The sequence below is a fragment of the Halyomorpha halys genome, unplaced genomic scaffold (genome assembly GCF_000696795.3).
Source record: "Halyomorpha halys isolate HHAL.00 unplaced genomic scaffold, Hhal_1.1 Scaffold705.1, whole genome shotgun sequence".
In the NCBI taxonomy this organism is placed as follows: domain Eukaryota; kingdom Metazoa; phylum Arthropoda; class Insecta; order Hemiptera; family Pentatomidae; genus Halyomorpha; species Halyomorpha halys.
Genome location: NW_027116684.1, coordinates 218800 through 231078, shown reverse-complemented (window position 1 = coordinate 231078; position 12279 = coordinate 218800). Strand labels below are relative to the sequence as shown.

General features: G+C 29.0%; 1 protein-coding gene and 1 long non-coding RNA gene across 2 annotated transcripts in view; one reads left to right on the top strand and one right to left on the bottom strand.

Annotated features, from left to right (window-relative positions):
• LOC112210793 (uncharacterized) overlaps positions 1 to 1355 on the bottom strand; it is a 72964-nt gene extending 71609 nt beyond the window's left edge. Inside the window, exon 1 of the long non-coding RNA XR_010845133.1 lies at positions 1242 to 1355. This is a non-coding gene — a long non-coding RNA (uncharacterized lncRNA). The remainder of the gene's footprint in view (positions 1 to 1241) is intronic.
• Positions 1356 to 1474: 119 nt separating this feature from the next.
• LOC106685500 (uncharacterized) overlaps positions 1475 to 12279 on the top strand; it is a 38535-nt gene continuing 27730 nt past the window's right edge. Inside the window, exons 1-4 of the mRNA XM_067053417.1 lie at positions 1475 to 1630; positions 4047 to 4152; positions 5615 to 5794; positions 7765 to 7835. Of these exons, the coding sequence (XP_066909518.1) occupies positions 4049 to 4152; positions 5615 to 5794; positions 7765 to 7835 (355 nt within the window). The 5' untranslated portion in view covers positions 1475 to 1630; positions 4047 to 4048. The remainder of the gene's footprint in view (positions 1631 to 4046; positions 4153 to 5614; positions 5795 to 7764; positions 7836 to 12279) is intronic.

Sequence of the window (12279 nt, the reverse complement as noted above, 5' to 3'; positions counted from 1 at the left end):
TTTTTTAACTAAAGAAATTGGTTGGGTCATTTTGGGTTAATTCATGCATGATTCTTAAATGGTAATTGTCTTCAGAAAACCAGAGGAAAGAAGTCAGTTCTTAAAAAACTTAAATGTGTTCAAAATTATTAAAATCACACAACATAATATAAAATATTTATGTTATCTTCTTAATGGAGGGGGTAGCCGGAAAAAGGTTGTTTGCCAAAAAACATTTTCTAAGAATTGACCTGGTAAAGTTTTGTTAATGACTTATCAATGTATGAAATCAGCTCTAACTTAGGATTGCTATCCGATTTGAAAATTGTGATACAGTTTTGAAACTTTGGTAAGAAATATAATGGATATCGAGGATTCTGAACATGCAATATCTGGAAAAAAGGGTTTTTGAGCATGAATGTCCTTCTTCCAGTTACCGCCTCTATTTGGATCAGGGGTGTAGCATAGCGAGGATAAGCGTGGTGGCCCTCCCAGGGTGGCACTTTTAAGAGGCAGCAAAATTTCACAATAAATAATAATAATATCTTGTAAAAATTTGAACCATTTCATTTCTTGACTTTTTTGTTAGTAACCTGTACAATACACGATAAATATGATTGTTCTTTCCAAAAAGTTCTTTAGAATTACTCAGTATTTTCTTTTGAATTAAAATAATTAAATAAGGGTGGCAAAATTTTACATTCTAGCTACACCGCTGATTTAGATAAAGCATTTTCATGTTGTATTATGTATCTTGCCAAAATTATTACATTTTGATTTATTTGTGGTTTTAATCTGTCTCACCTTAAGGAAATTCATCCTAATATTTTTATGAAAAACATTTTGTACTGATAAATCATAAAATAAATTTAAACACAAGTTAAACAGACAGTGCGAATATAATTTTCATAAGTTATATAAACTGAAAACAATATTAAATAAAGCAGTAACATCTTAAAAACATAAACAGGTTTAAGTGAAAAATATTTTTAACATTGCTATTACATTTTGGTGCATAGAGTTATTTTAAACCTCAACTCAAGATGGGGCCAAACCACTTGATAACGGTCACAGCTATGTAAAAAGTTTGTTTCACTTTCTTTGTAATACGCAATTTAAAATAAAGTGAATTTAGTATAAAGTGCTATTCAACTTTTTCAAAGTTCCATTCTGATTGAAATTATAAACTCTGAAATTAGTTGGAAAAGAAATAAATAGTTTCACTAAAAATCAAAATTTTAAAATGTGAAAAGTAATTTTACCGCCATTAGTTAAGAAAGATGGCTTCCTTCCACTTGAGGGTTTGATACAAAATCGAAAAAAATAAACTTAAAGGGGTTATTAATTATTGGAAAAAAAATAATTATAAAAATATTTTATAAATCTGAAAAATGGTTTTTGTAATCATTATGAAATAATTTGATGTATTATAGAAAGCATTACATTGACCCTTGAAACAAAACCTGGTGTTATAATTTTTATAAAGTAAAATAAAATTTACTTTTTATGTTTCTTATGTTTTTCTTATAGTTATTGTTTTCAAACCATTATTTACCGGCTTTTAACCAAGGCGCTATTAGAAGCAAACAATTTTATGTTTAGAAACCTCACTAACGGTTACAGTGGTAGTCAAGCGAAATTGTTCTTCAAAGTAAGTAAAAAATATAATTGTTCTGCAGTGTTTTTTGGGTTGTTAAATACATCTATTTTTTTCTTAAGTAGTTTATTTATTTGTCGTTTATGTTTTTATTGATTACTCGTGTGAGCATATTAATGCTTTCTTACATCAAGTGCAACTACTGGATGGACGTTTAGCCCTAAGTTTTAAGCAAACAAGCGTACTGTGAAGGTGTGAAGTGAAGCTTATTGGAATTACCAGTTAAATTATACATTCTTAGTTGTGTTTATGTGGTAAATTTGATTGAATTTACCAATAATTAGCTAGCTGAATTTATATGGCTACTGTTAATTAATTGATTACATTTTATCATGAGGTTTATGCTAAGTATTTCCCATTTTGCTAGCAATTATAGTTTTTTCTGGTGTGGCATTAATTTATATTTGTAAATGAAGATAATATTTTTTAATGATAGTGTAATCAATTTTATTATAGTAAGTTTTGATTAATAACAATGTATTATTTTTTCAAAATATGAAGTGATTTGTCTGTTAAAGTTAATGTATTACTTTCCTTTTTTATTCAGTGCATATCTTAGACATAATTAATATGTTTTCCAGCTCTAATGGTTGTAATATTTGTTTGTTTTATTTAGATAAGTGGTATTTAGAAAGCTTATTCTTTCATTAAGATATATTTTTGAAGTTTAGGGGAATATTTGACATTTTCAAATACTTTTGTTAACTTCACTGTTGTCGTATCTTGTAATAGAATTTTAGCAAACTTACAATTATTTATTAAAGCTGAAATTTGATACAAGTACATAAAACAACGTTCTAGTGTTTTTGATGTGATCTGAAAAAGCATTGACTATGTTAAAGGATTTGGGTGATTTTGTGGGATCTTGGACCCCACTTCTTTTATAAGACTGCTAACGATTTCTGAGGTGTTTATTATCTGATAATTATAGAAGGTAAAGTCATCAGCTCTTTAGAATGCTATAGTTTGTTTTGATGAAAATCAGTCAAACATATCTACTGGCCTACAAACATTTTCTGAGTGATGCATTAGCTAATATCTATAGAAGATAGGGTCTTCAGCTCTTTAGGATGATATGATAAGAATGTCATTCAGATTTCAATGTCTTCAAAATTGAACAAGTGATTTGGTAGATCTGAAAGCGTTTTAAAAAGAACTATATCAGGTTTCCTTTTCAAACATTTTTAGATTGATTGAATTTTTAAACTTATTTTATTGGTGTTTATAAATTGCATGCAGGTTTATTTATTATATATGTATATACAATTTTTATGCTGGATTATGATTAGAATTCATTTTATAACTTTTGAAGTTAAATGCACCCGATCTTGACTGAAGCCAAATAAATTTATTTTTTTTTACAAGATTGTTAATGGAACTCAGAATAATATATAATACTCTACCTGTTTGTTTTTTATCAAGTAAGGTGTAATTTTAAGTTCACAGTTCAATTTGTTACAATATTATTGCATATTGACTGTGGTCCTTCTAAATCGTTTATTTAAATAATAAACTAAAAGGCGAATCTGAAGATTTGATGCTGATACAACCAATTGGTATAAAAACATTTCTGTTTATTGCCTACCATCCAAAACTAAATCTGCTAGATCATTGTTAATGCAAATGTTTTATTATAGATTTTATAGGTCTATTAAGCATGCCATGGTTGAGTGAATTGTTATTAAAGTATTTCATGCCCATTCATTAGATTAAATTAGGTGTCTTTATATTAGATCAAATTCAACTCATATTGAAGTTAAAAAAGAAGATGGACTACATTGTTTGTAAATTTAATAATATATTTAATACGTAGTTCCTGAGGAGTATTACAGTTACTTTAGTGTCTTTATATTAGATCAAATTCAACTTATATTCAAGTTAAAAAAGAAGATGGACTACATTGTTTGTAAATTTAATAATATATTTAATGCGTAGTTCTTGAGGAGTATTACAGTTACATTTATCAATTCCTGTTAATGTAGTGGAACATTCTGTGATAACACTTTAACTTTTTTTCTAAAATGATATGACAATTCTGGAATAAGCTTTAGAGATCCCAAGCAAAGTATATCGAATAGTAAATAAAATTACTTTTAAAATTTCTAAATTCTAAGTCTTCTATTTGTAAATTCTTCATTTTTGTTTGTTTCCTGTAATTTGACAAGCCTTATTTTATAAAGTAGTTCAACATTGAAATCTATGCTAATGTCATTTAAATTGTTAAAAACTGTCCAATTTTGTCTCCTTTTTAGGAGTCTATTTTTATCAAATTCATAAAATTTAGTTAATGTAATGTTTTTTCTATTTTTATTATTTAAAATTTGTGTTATAATTACAATAATTAAATTAGTGTATTTCATAGATATTATGGATAAAGTTACTGTAATTTATTATATTTCTTTTCCTTCAGAAATGGATGATAATTTAAAAGAAACCGTTTGCCCTGTTCGAGGATTAGGACCTTCAGAATTTAATTCATCTTCTAATGTTGGACTTTACGGCCCTGACAGCCAAAGGTATTTTTTCTTTTGTCACCAATAGTGATTTACATAATGTTTGTAAATAGTTTAATGTAGATTTCTATATTTTAATATAAAAAATCTTCATATTTTCAAATGAATGGAACAATTTTTTTTTGTATGTATGTTTCTATATTATTATTATTATTTTTGCAAATGATTGAATGAGTGATTAAAATAAGCTTGATTTAGGAAGGTAGTTGATATCCATGGTTACCAACATAGCCAAAAAATATTACCTTCACTGACTATTGCATACCATGAAAAAAGTTTTTATAAATTAAAAACTTAAAAAAAAATATTTTTCTATTGCTATGAAAATTCATATACTAGGGTTTCTTGAGGTGTGAATAACAAATATTAACTTTGTTCCCACAAATAATTCTCCAGTTTATCAAAATATAATAAACATATTGTGATTGGGAGAGATTAGACCTACTTGATTGTCTCCAATTTTCAAATCTAAACTGTCTCTTTCTCCATTTTTCTCCTATATTTAACTATAAAATTCTTTCATAATTCATATTTATGCGTTTTTTTATTTCTGTTGGCTATATAAAATTGTTAATTATTTCAATTGAATGAAATTAAAAGTACTTTAGGGGAATCATTTTTTGAAAATTTGGTATTTAAACCCTTTTAAACTATTTCAACGAGAAAAACACCTAACTAATATTAAAGATCATTTGATATACCAAGATAAATCATAATTCTTAAAACTGTTTTTGAGAAAATGTAAAAAAGATAAAAAATCGATTCTATGAAGTGGTACTTCCAGCCTATCTATTTTATTGCTAAAGTTGCTGTAATATCACGGACATATACCCGCCTTAAATATGTAATTTTAGTTTCATAACACTACGTTCTGAACTAGGCTGTTCACACTCATACACACGTAGGGACAACTTTGTGAAACTTGGTTATTTGGGGATTTGAACTCAGGGATTTCAAAACGTGTATTTCCATCGAAAACTCTTAATTCAAAATTTTGCACAATCGCAATACTTCCCCATGATATGTATTCTATATGGAGGTAAGAGAAAGTAAAATCATAACTTTATTTTATAAATTTTTGTTTGAAAATTTTGTATTGTTTCTTTTTTAATGGTGTAGCATAAGCTAAAGTTAATGAACTGTGCAATACTAGCATTCTGCTATTTGATATCAAATAAAGCAACTAAAACTACCTCACACTTTCCAACATTTATTTTCTCAAATAGTTCCCTCAGGGTTGGCCAGCTTTGGAGCTTACTGGCCTATCTATGATTGATGAACTATCATGAATATTTTATTCTCTCAATTTTTTAAAAGTTAACATCTTAATAAATTACATATATTTTTAATTTTGATTTGGTTAAACTTGTTCAGTTTGGTTTATTTTTGTTTATTAATGTAAGTGAGGTCCAGATTTAATCTTACATTTAGCACTCTTTTTTAATTGTTTGTTTCAATATTTTAGCCAGTCCCAGAGTGATGAGAAGAATGATTTCTTTGGCTCCAAAGACACAACTGCTTATTTATCGACGATGATGCCTAAAAAATATGATGAAAACCAGGATTCTCAGACGCAGGATGAAAAAGTCAGTCAAGATTTACATAACGGTCACAATATTCAAAATGATGATAAGGTGGTAAAAAGGTAAGTTTAACTTTTATATGTTTCATTGCTTATCATTATAAATTATTTAGTTCTGTACTGTTTTATTTATAAATGGTGTTAATATTGACAGAAATGTCATTTTCTTGTATTATTGGAATCTTAATTATAAAAAAGGGTTATGACAGGTTGTATATGACCAATTTTGTTTTCAGAAAATTATCCTTAAAAACCTCTTCATGTCATGAAAAACTATGATTTCAAATCAGGTTACACAATTTATGTTTTACATAAATTGTATAAAATAAACCTCATTTTTTCTACCTAACCTCATTTAAAGATCATGTAAATATCAGCATCAGACAAACCAAGACTGTTTACTATATTACACCTTATGAGAAAAATTTTATAGAATTTATAAATACTCATCTTCCTCCCTACGTATCAATTTAGTTTTATTTCCTAATAGAGTTCTGGTGATGCTTTCTGATGATACCAAAAGTAAAAATATTATTCTGAGTTGTAAATCAAATATAAAGCAAACAAAAAGAGGTCAGACTTGATATTGATGATATAGAATGGTAAAAACCCTCTGATGTTCATTAATTTATCTAATACTTGATATTTTATTAAATGCAATCAGCACTCGATTAGTTAACCTTCACTAAACATAAGCTTTAATCTCAATAAATTGAACAGTTGAACAATATTACTTCTTAAAATTTACTTAATTCTGAAAACTAAAGTGTATAGAACATTTTGGAATGGCTATAGAAAGAAATATAATAATAATCAATGCCCTGACCTGATTAGCACATGATTGACATTAGAACTGGACTAAAAGTTCCTGAAAACTGTATACAATAATGACATAGTGTAAAAGTTAATTTAGACCATGCCCATGTACTAATTTAACTTCCTTATAATTATTAATTTAAAAAGTAAAAATTATCATTGTTATGTATACTCAAATCTCATCTAACATTTCCTGAATTTAAGTTAAGATGTTATCAATCAGGTACAGAAAAAAGACATTGCAATGATTTTCAAAATAAAATTGGTATAAAATCTTGACTGAACCCAGAAGATTTGAAATTTACCTACCTACTCTTTAACAAGGTCAAGAGCATCCTTTATACAAGACTAGCTCAATGTTTGGGAAATGAGGTTCAAAAATAAATGCTTGGGGAAGGTAAAAGAGTCCAATCACAATCTACAATAATAATATTTTGAACTTCTGAAAATGGAGTGGGCCAGAAGTTCTTCAATAACCATCTAGAAAACTGAGTATATACTATTATACACTTGTAGATAAATCAAGACATATGTGACACAATTAGGAATTCCTGCTTGATTGACTTATTAACTGATGAAATAGTTGTCAAAGGAGTGTTATTTTCTCAAGAAGAAATAAGCAAATAAACTAGTTAAAACTAAATCAAACAATATTGTGAATATTTTCTGACCTTATTTAAATTAAAATAAAATTAATCTGCATCATCGGTTCAGTACTATGCTTTTATTTATGTTTTGAACGACCATATTAAGAGGAAATGTAGTCAGCAATTATGGTAATTTATCACCTCAATAAAGGGTCAGTTATGCAGTTTATAGGAGGTGGCAACCTCTAAATAGTCGTCATTGGTTGGTAAAAAGCCCTAGTTGGACTAAAAGTCATTAGTCGGACTAAATCCCACCATCTGTGCGAGCATCAGTACCAAGTTTATAGAGGCTGTGTATGTCCCAAGAGGGTCTTCTTCAGAGTTGTTGCACTATTGATATAACAAAATAAAGAAATTGTATGCCACAGCCCAACTCAAACTTGGCTCTATGAGTGAGTCCAGAACCTAACCTATAAAGTTACCCACTGCTTTCACAAAGTTATCCTATATTTACATCTAGAAAATTGGTAAGTTTAAGAATAATAAAACAAATTATGAACAGTGTAGAGGTTATGCTTACACTTTTTTTAATATTAGAAACATTGATTGGTTATTTTAATTTTTTAATAGGACTGTCAGCATTAGTGAATTAGAACCAGTTGCTGAAGGAGAATCAGACACCGTTCCTATTGATGAAAAGGGTAAGATTATATTATATTCATTTTATTTTGAGTATTATGGGTACATATATGGATTATTTATCTTTAGTGTATTATTTATCTTTCCTTAGTGTATTATTTATCCCAAGTGAGATTCTATATTAAGTAATATACTGATTTGATGTGAAATAATTACCTACTTAAGTTTTAGTAAAAATATATTAATAAAATAACTATCGGGCTCAAAATTACTCACTGTTGTTGAAGCTGAAGAGATGTGTTTCTGGAACATCACTTTCACAAATTTAAAAATCACAACACGCACTCTACGTTAAAACTGGGAGAAAAGATTATAGTTTTCCTATTCAAGTAAGGCTTCTAGTGTTTACCATGCTGCATGCATGTTCTGCTTTTTCGAGAAAATTCACCTAAAAAGTAAATAAATGCAATTAGATTTATTTCTATAATTTGATACAAATACCTGTTTAAAGTCAAAACAGTAAATGTTTTGAAAACATACCATTACTATAGGAATTAATTAATAGATTATATTGAAGTCTAAGATTGTAGATATAGCTATTTAAGTGGACTTTAGATTCTAAAAGATTATAGAATATTATAACTATTATAAGGAATGGTTTACAGAGGAGTTTCTGAGTAAAACCAATTATTGTAAGATCCAACAGAAATATTTCTTCAAAACTCAACTTCGGTGCAATTAATGAAGCTAATAAGGTATTGATGCCTGAAATATAATCAGTTAGTAGCTGGATTTTTTCTCTTGTTGCCAATTAATGAGAAAAAATTAAAATATGAAATAACCTCTGATTATTTCTGATACAAGTGGCAAATAAATATCATTATCCTTTAAGCCATTCATAGAGAAATAATTGGGAAAATATCAGAGCAGATTCCATTCATACAGAAGCACCATTCTTCAAATATTTGTGCTAAAGCAGATATTTAGAAAGCACTGGGTAGACAATTGTGATATACCAATGTTTTTGTTGACTTGAGTGCAGTATATTATTCAGTTCAATGGACATATTTTTGGGCTATAATGAGAAGTAAAAGTATGATCATGTTTGTGAGGTCTTTTTTTTGGAAAATACTATGGAAAGGAACAATATCAAACTTGAACGTACAAACAGGACCCTTGAAATGCCTCTGCTCATGAAAGCCACTGCTACCCACTTACTTAAACTAATTTTCTCGTAAACTGCCCTAAGGATTAAGGAATCTTTTCTTCCTATACCTGCAGCAACTTGTCGAAAATCATTTTCGAATGGAACTCGATGGTCTGGTTTTCGATAATTCACTTGAGGTAATGGAAGAAGAGCAGTTTCTTACCATAGTCCTCCGGGATAATTTGACCATTCTGATACATCAATACAGCTGGTACCAATAAGAAAGCAGGACATCATTCCAACTATATGAGCCAATTGGTGAGTACAATTCAACCTATCTGTTTGAGGGGAAAGACTGACTGAAGAAAATTTGGAGAGTAGAGTCTGAGGATACGTTCAAGCTAGAAAGGACCTACTTCAGTATAAGATTCTGGATCTGAAAACCATACAACCCACCGTCGGTTTCTTTCTATATTTAGAGTTAGTACTCAGAAAAAATTCTTCTCCATTGTCTGATCATCACAGCAAATAGGGTCTTCCCAAGACCATTGGGTCTCACAAATACTTACTGGAAAATAATTTTCAGTTTTGCAAAGGACTGAGTTAACAGGACTAGTTGAGGATGCTATTAGAACTACCAATGACAGCTGTTGCATGTACCTGTCGAGTAAGTTCGGCATATGTTTGCTTGAATCCAGAGGAATGCCTTATTTAATTAATCGTTCAAGGCAGGCTTCTCTGGAAGTAGAACAAGTGAATGATTGAGACTTAAAGGGTTAGACCTGGTCAAGATGGATTCATTCTGTCACCGTATAGTTAACTGGCCATCACTAGTTCTTGATCAACCAAGATTGAAGAAATTCATTGAGGTAACTCGGATTGAAAAATTTGTTTTCTCTATTCTATTATTATTATGATGCATCATTTGCTTTACAGTTACTATGAAAGCTGGCTTATACCAACCTATATTGTATTCATTAAGTTCATCAACCTATTTTGTATAATACAATTATATATATTTATTTATCCAATCTTGATCAAAACCGGTATGGAAATATTAGTACTTAAAACCTTCATTAATAGCTACCAGAGCTGGAAAAAAAAAAATTGATAAATAAAATTGGTTACTATAAGGGTGTGGCACCAAATTTTTTTGTTTAGCTCGAAAAGCTTTTTAATAAGTAGATGGATAAAAAACAAATAAGGATTAAGATTAACTGATTAATGAATTGAATATCATTATTATTTTGTATTTATTTTGAAAAATCAGCGATTTTTGCATTCAAAATTAGAGTAAAAAAATATTTATTGTCTTATCGCTCCTCCAGAAGTGTAACACAAATGTAAAATTGAATTTATTGTTTTGGTGGACTCAGAAATGCATCGTTTGTTGATCAAAGTTCTTGTACTTATATAATATATTAAATATTCGACCTTACTGCATTGAGGAGTGAGAAAAATCATTCTTTCATCGGCTGGTTATATGATTTGTTTTTTTTATATATATATACTTCGTTCAATTTAACTATTAGACAACAAGCTTTGCTCCAAATATTGCTTAGTTATTTTAAAGTTAAAATTAATTGTCTTCTTTTCTCTAATTTATATTAGCAAATAGTTCAACCCACGAGAAAATAGTTGCCTGATAGTTTTTGATAACTTATATGCCTTAACATAAGATATGTACAATCCAAATCTTATTCACTTATTGAATTAGATTTATTTTTTTAATAAACAACTATTATAACAAAAGAAGTTGAATAAACGATAACAAAAAAGAATACCTGAACTTGTAAATTATTTAAGTTTCTTGTGATTTTATTAATAATTATATTAATAAATAGTTCAACATACTAAATATGGCGCCAGATAAATTTAGGTAAATTTACAAGTGTTGCAATGGTAATACAAAGATATGCACTAACCGAAGCATGTTCATTTATTGAATTGTGTTAGTTTTGTTATTAATAATGATTCTATCAAAATGGGCATAGAATTACTCACTGTTTAAAGAGAAGATGTAGAATTTAGTACCACTATTATGTTGTTGGCGGACTGTGAAAAGTGAAGAACATGTGCTCAAGCGAGAAGCCAAAAGGAAAAGATGGTTGGTTTGTTGTGCAGGGTGTGGTGCTTGACGTCAGCTACATAGCTGCCACCTCATCACCCCACCCCCCAAAAAATTATAGAGCTTTCCCATCTAAATATAATTATTTAACTAACCTAATTATTTATGAGCTATTTTAATGAAAGATAGGCATAGAATTACTCACTGGTTTAAGGCGAGAGATAAGAGATGGTCAGCTCAGCAGTTTAATAAAATTGTCAACTGAGTGTAAACAGATCATGTTCTCAAGCCAGAGGTCGGAAGAAAAGGAGGCTTGTACCTAGATGAAGGTGTGGTTCCTGACATCAGCTACAGTGCTGCCACCACTTCTTCCCCACTCCAAAAAAGCCTTAACAGAATAAGCAAGAACATTAAGGTTGAGATTAACTTTATTTCGAAGATTATGTGAAAAAAAGTGGATTATATTATGAAAATGCCTCAGAGAAATTACGAAGTTTAAATAAACATTCTGAAACTGGTTAATCTTGTATGAAAATCAAATGACTTCACATATTTACAAAATATTAAATTTACTAGTATATGTCCATTCATTCAAGATCACCGTTTATACAAATCTTTTAAATAAGAAGAGCTTATAACTAATTCTAAATCAATCTAAATAATAATAAAGCACTTGCTTAAATAGATAGGAATTTAAAGGAAACCTAAGTCAACAGAATAATGAAACATGAAGAAGTAACATAACGCCCATATTATTTTTAATCTCCTTTATATGTATAAACCTGCATTTGAATAAACGATAACAAAAAAAGAATACCTGAAGTTCTAAATTATATAACTTTCTCCTGATTTTAATATATCTATCAAATGCATTGTTATTGTATCTGTCTATATTAGAAATTATTTCCTATTATAACAAAAGATAAGTTTAGAATTACTCACACGAAAGAGATGTACAATCTAGCTGCTCTATTAAGTTGTTGACGGACTGTGAAATGGAACATGTGCTCAAGCCAGAAGCCAAAAGGAAAAGAGGGTTGGTTTGTTGTGCAGGGTGTGGTACTTGACGTCAGCTACAGTTTTACCACCACATTATTCCCTCTTCAAAAAAATTGTATTGATCTTTCCCATCCCAATATATTTAACCATAGTGGCTTAATGAATCTTCTTTTCTTATAGCTAAATTAATAGATAGTTCAACACTCTAAATATGGCGTCCGATAGATTTAGATAAACTTACAAGTGTTGCAATGATAATACAAAGATACGCCCTAACCGAAGCATATTTATT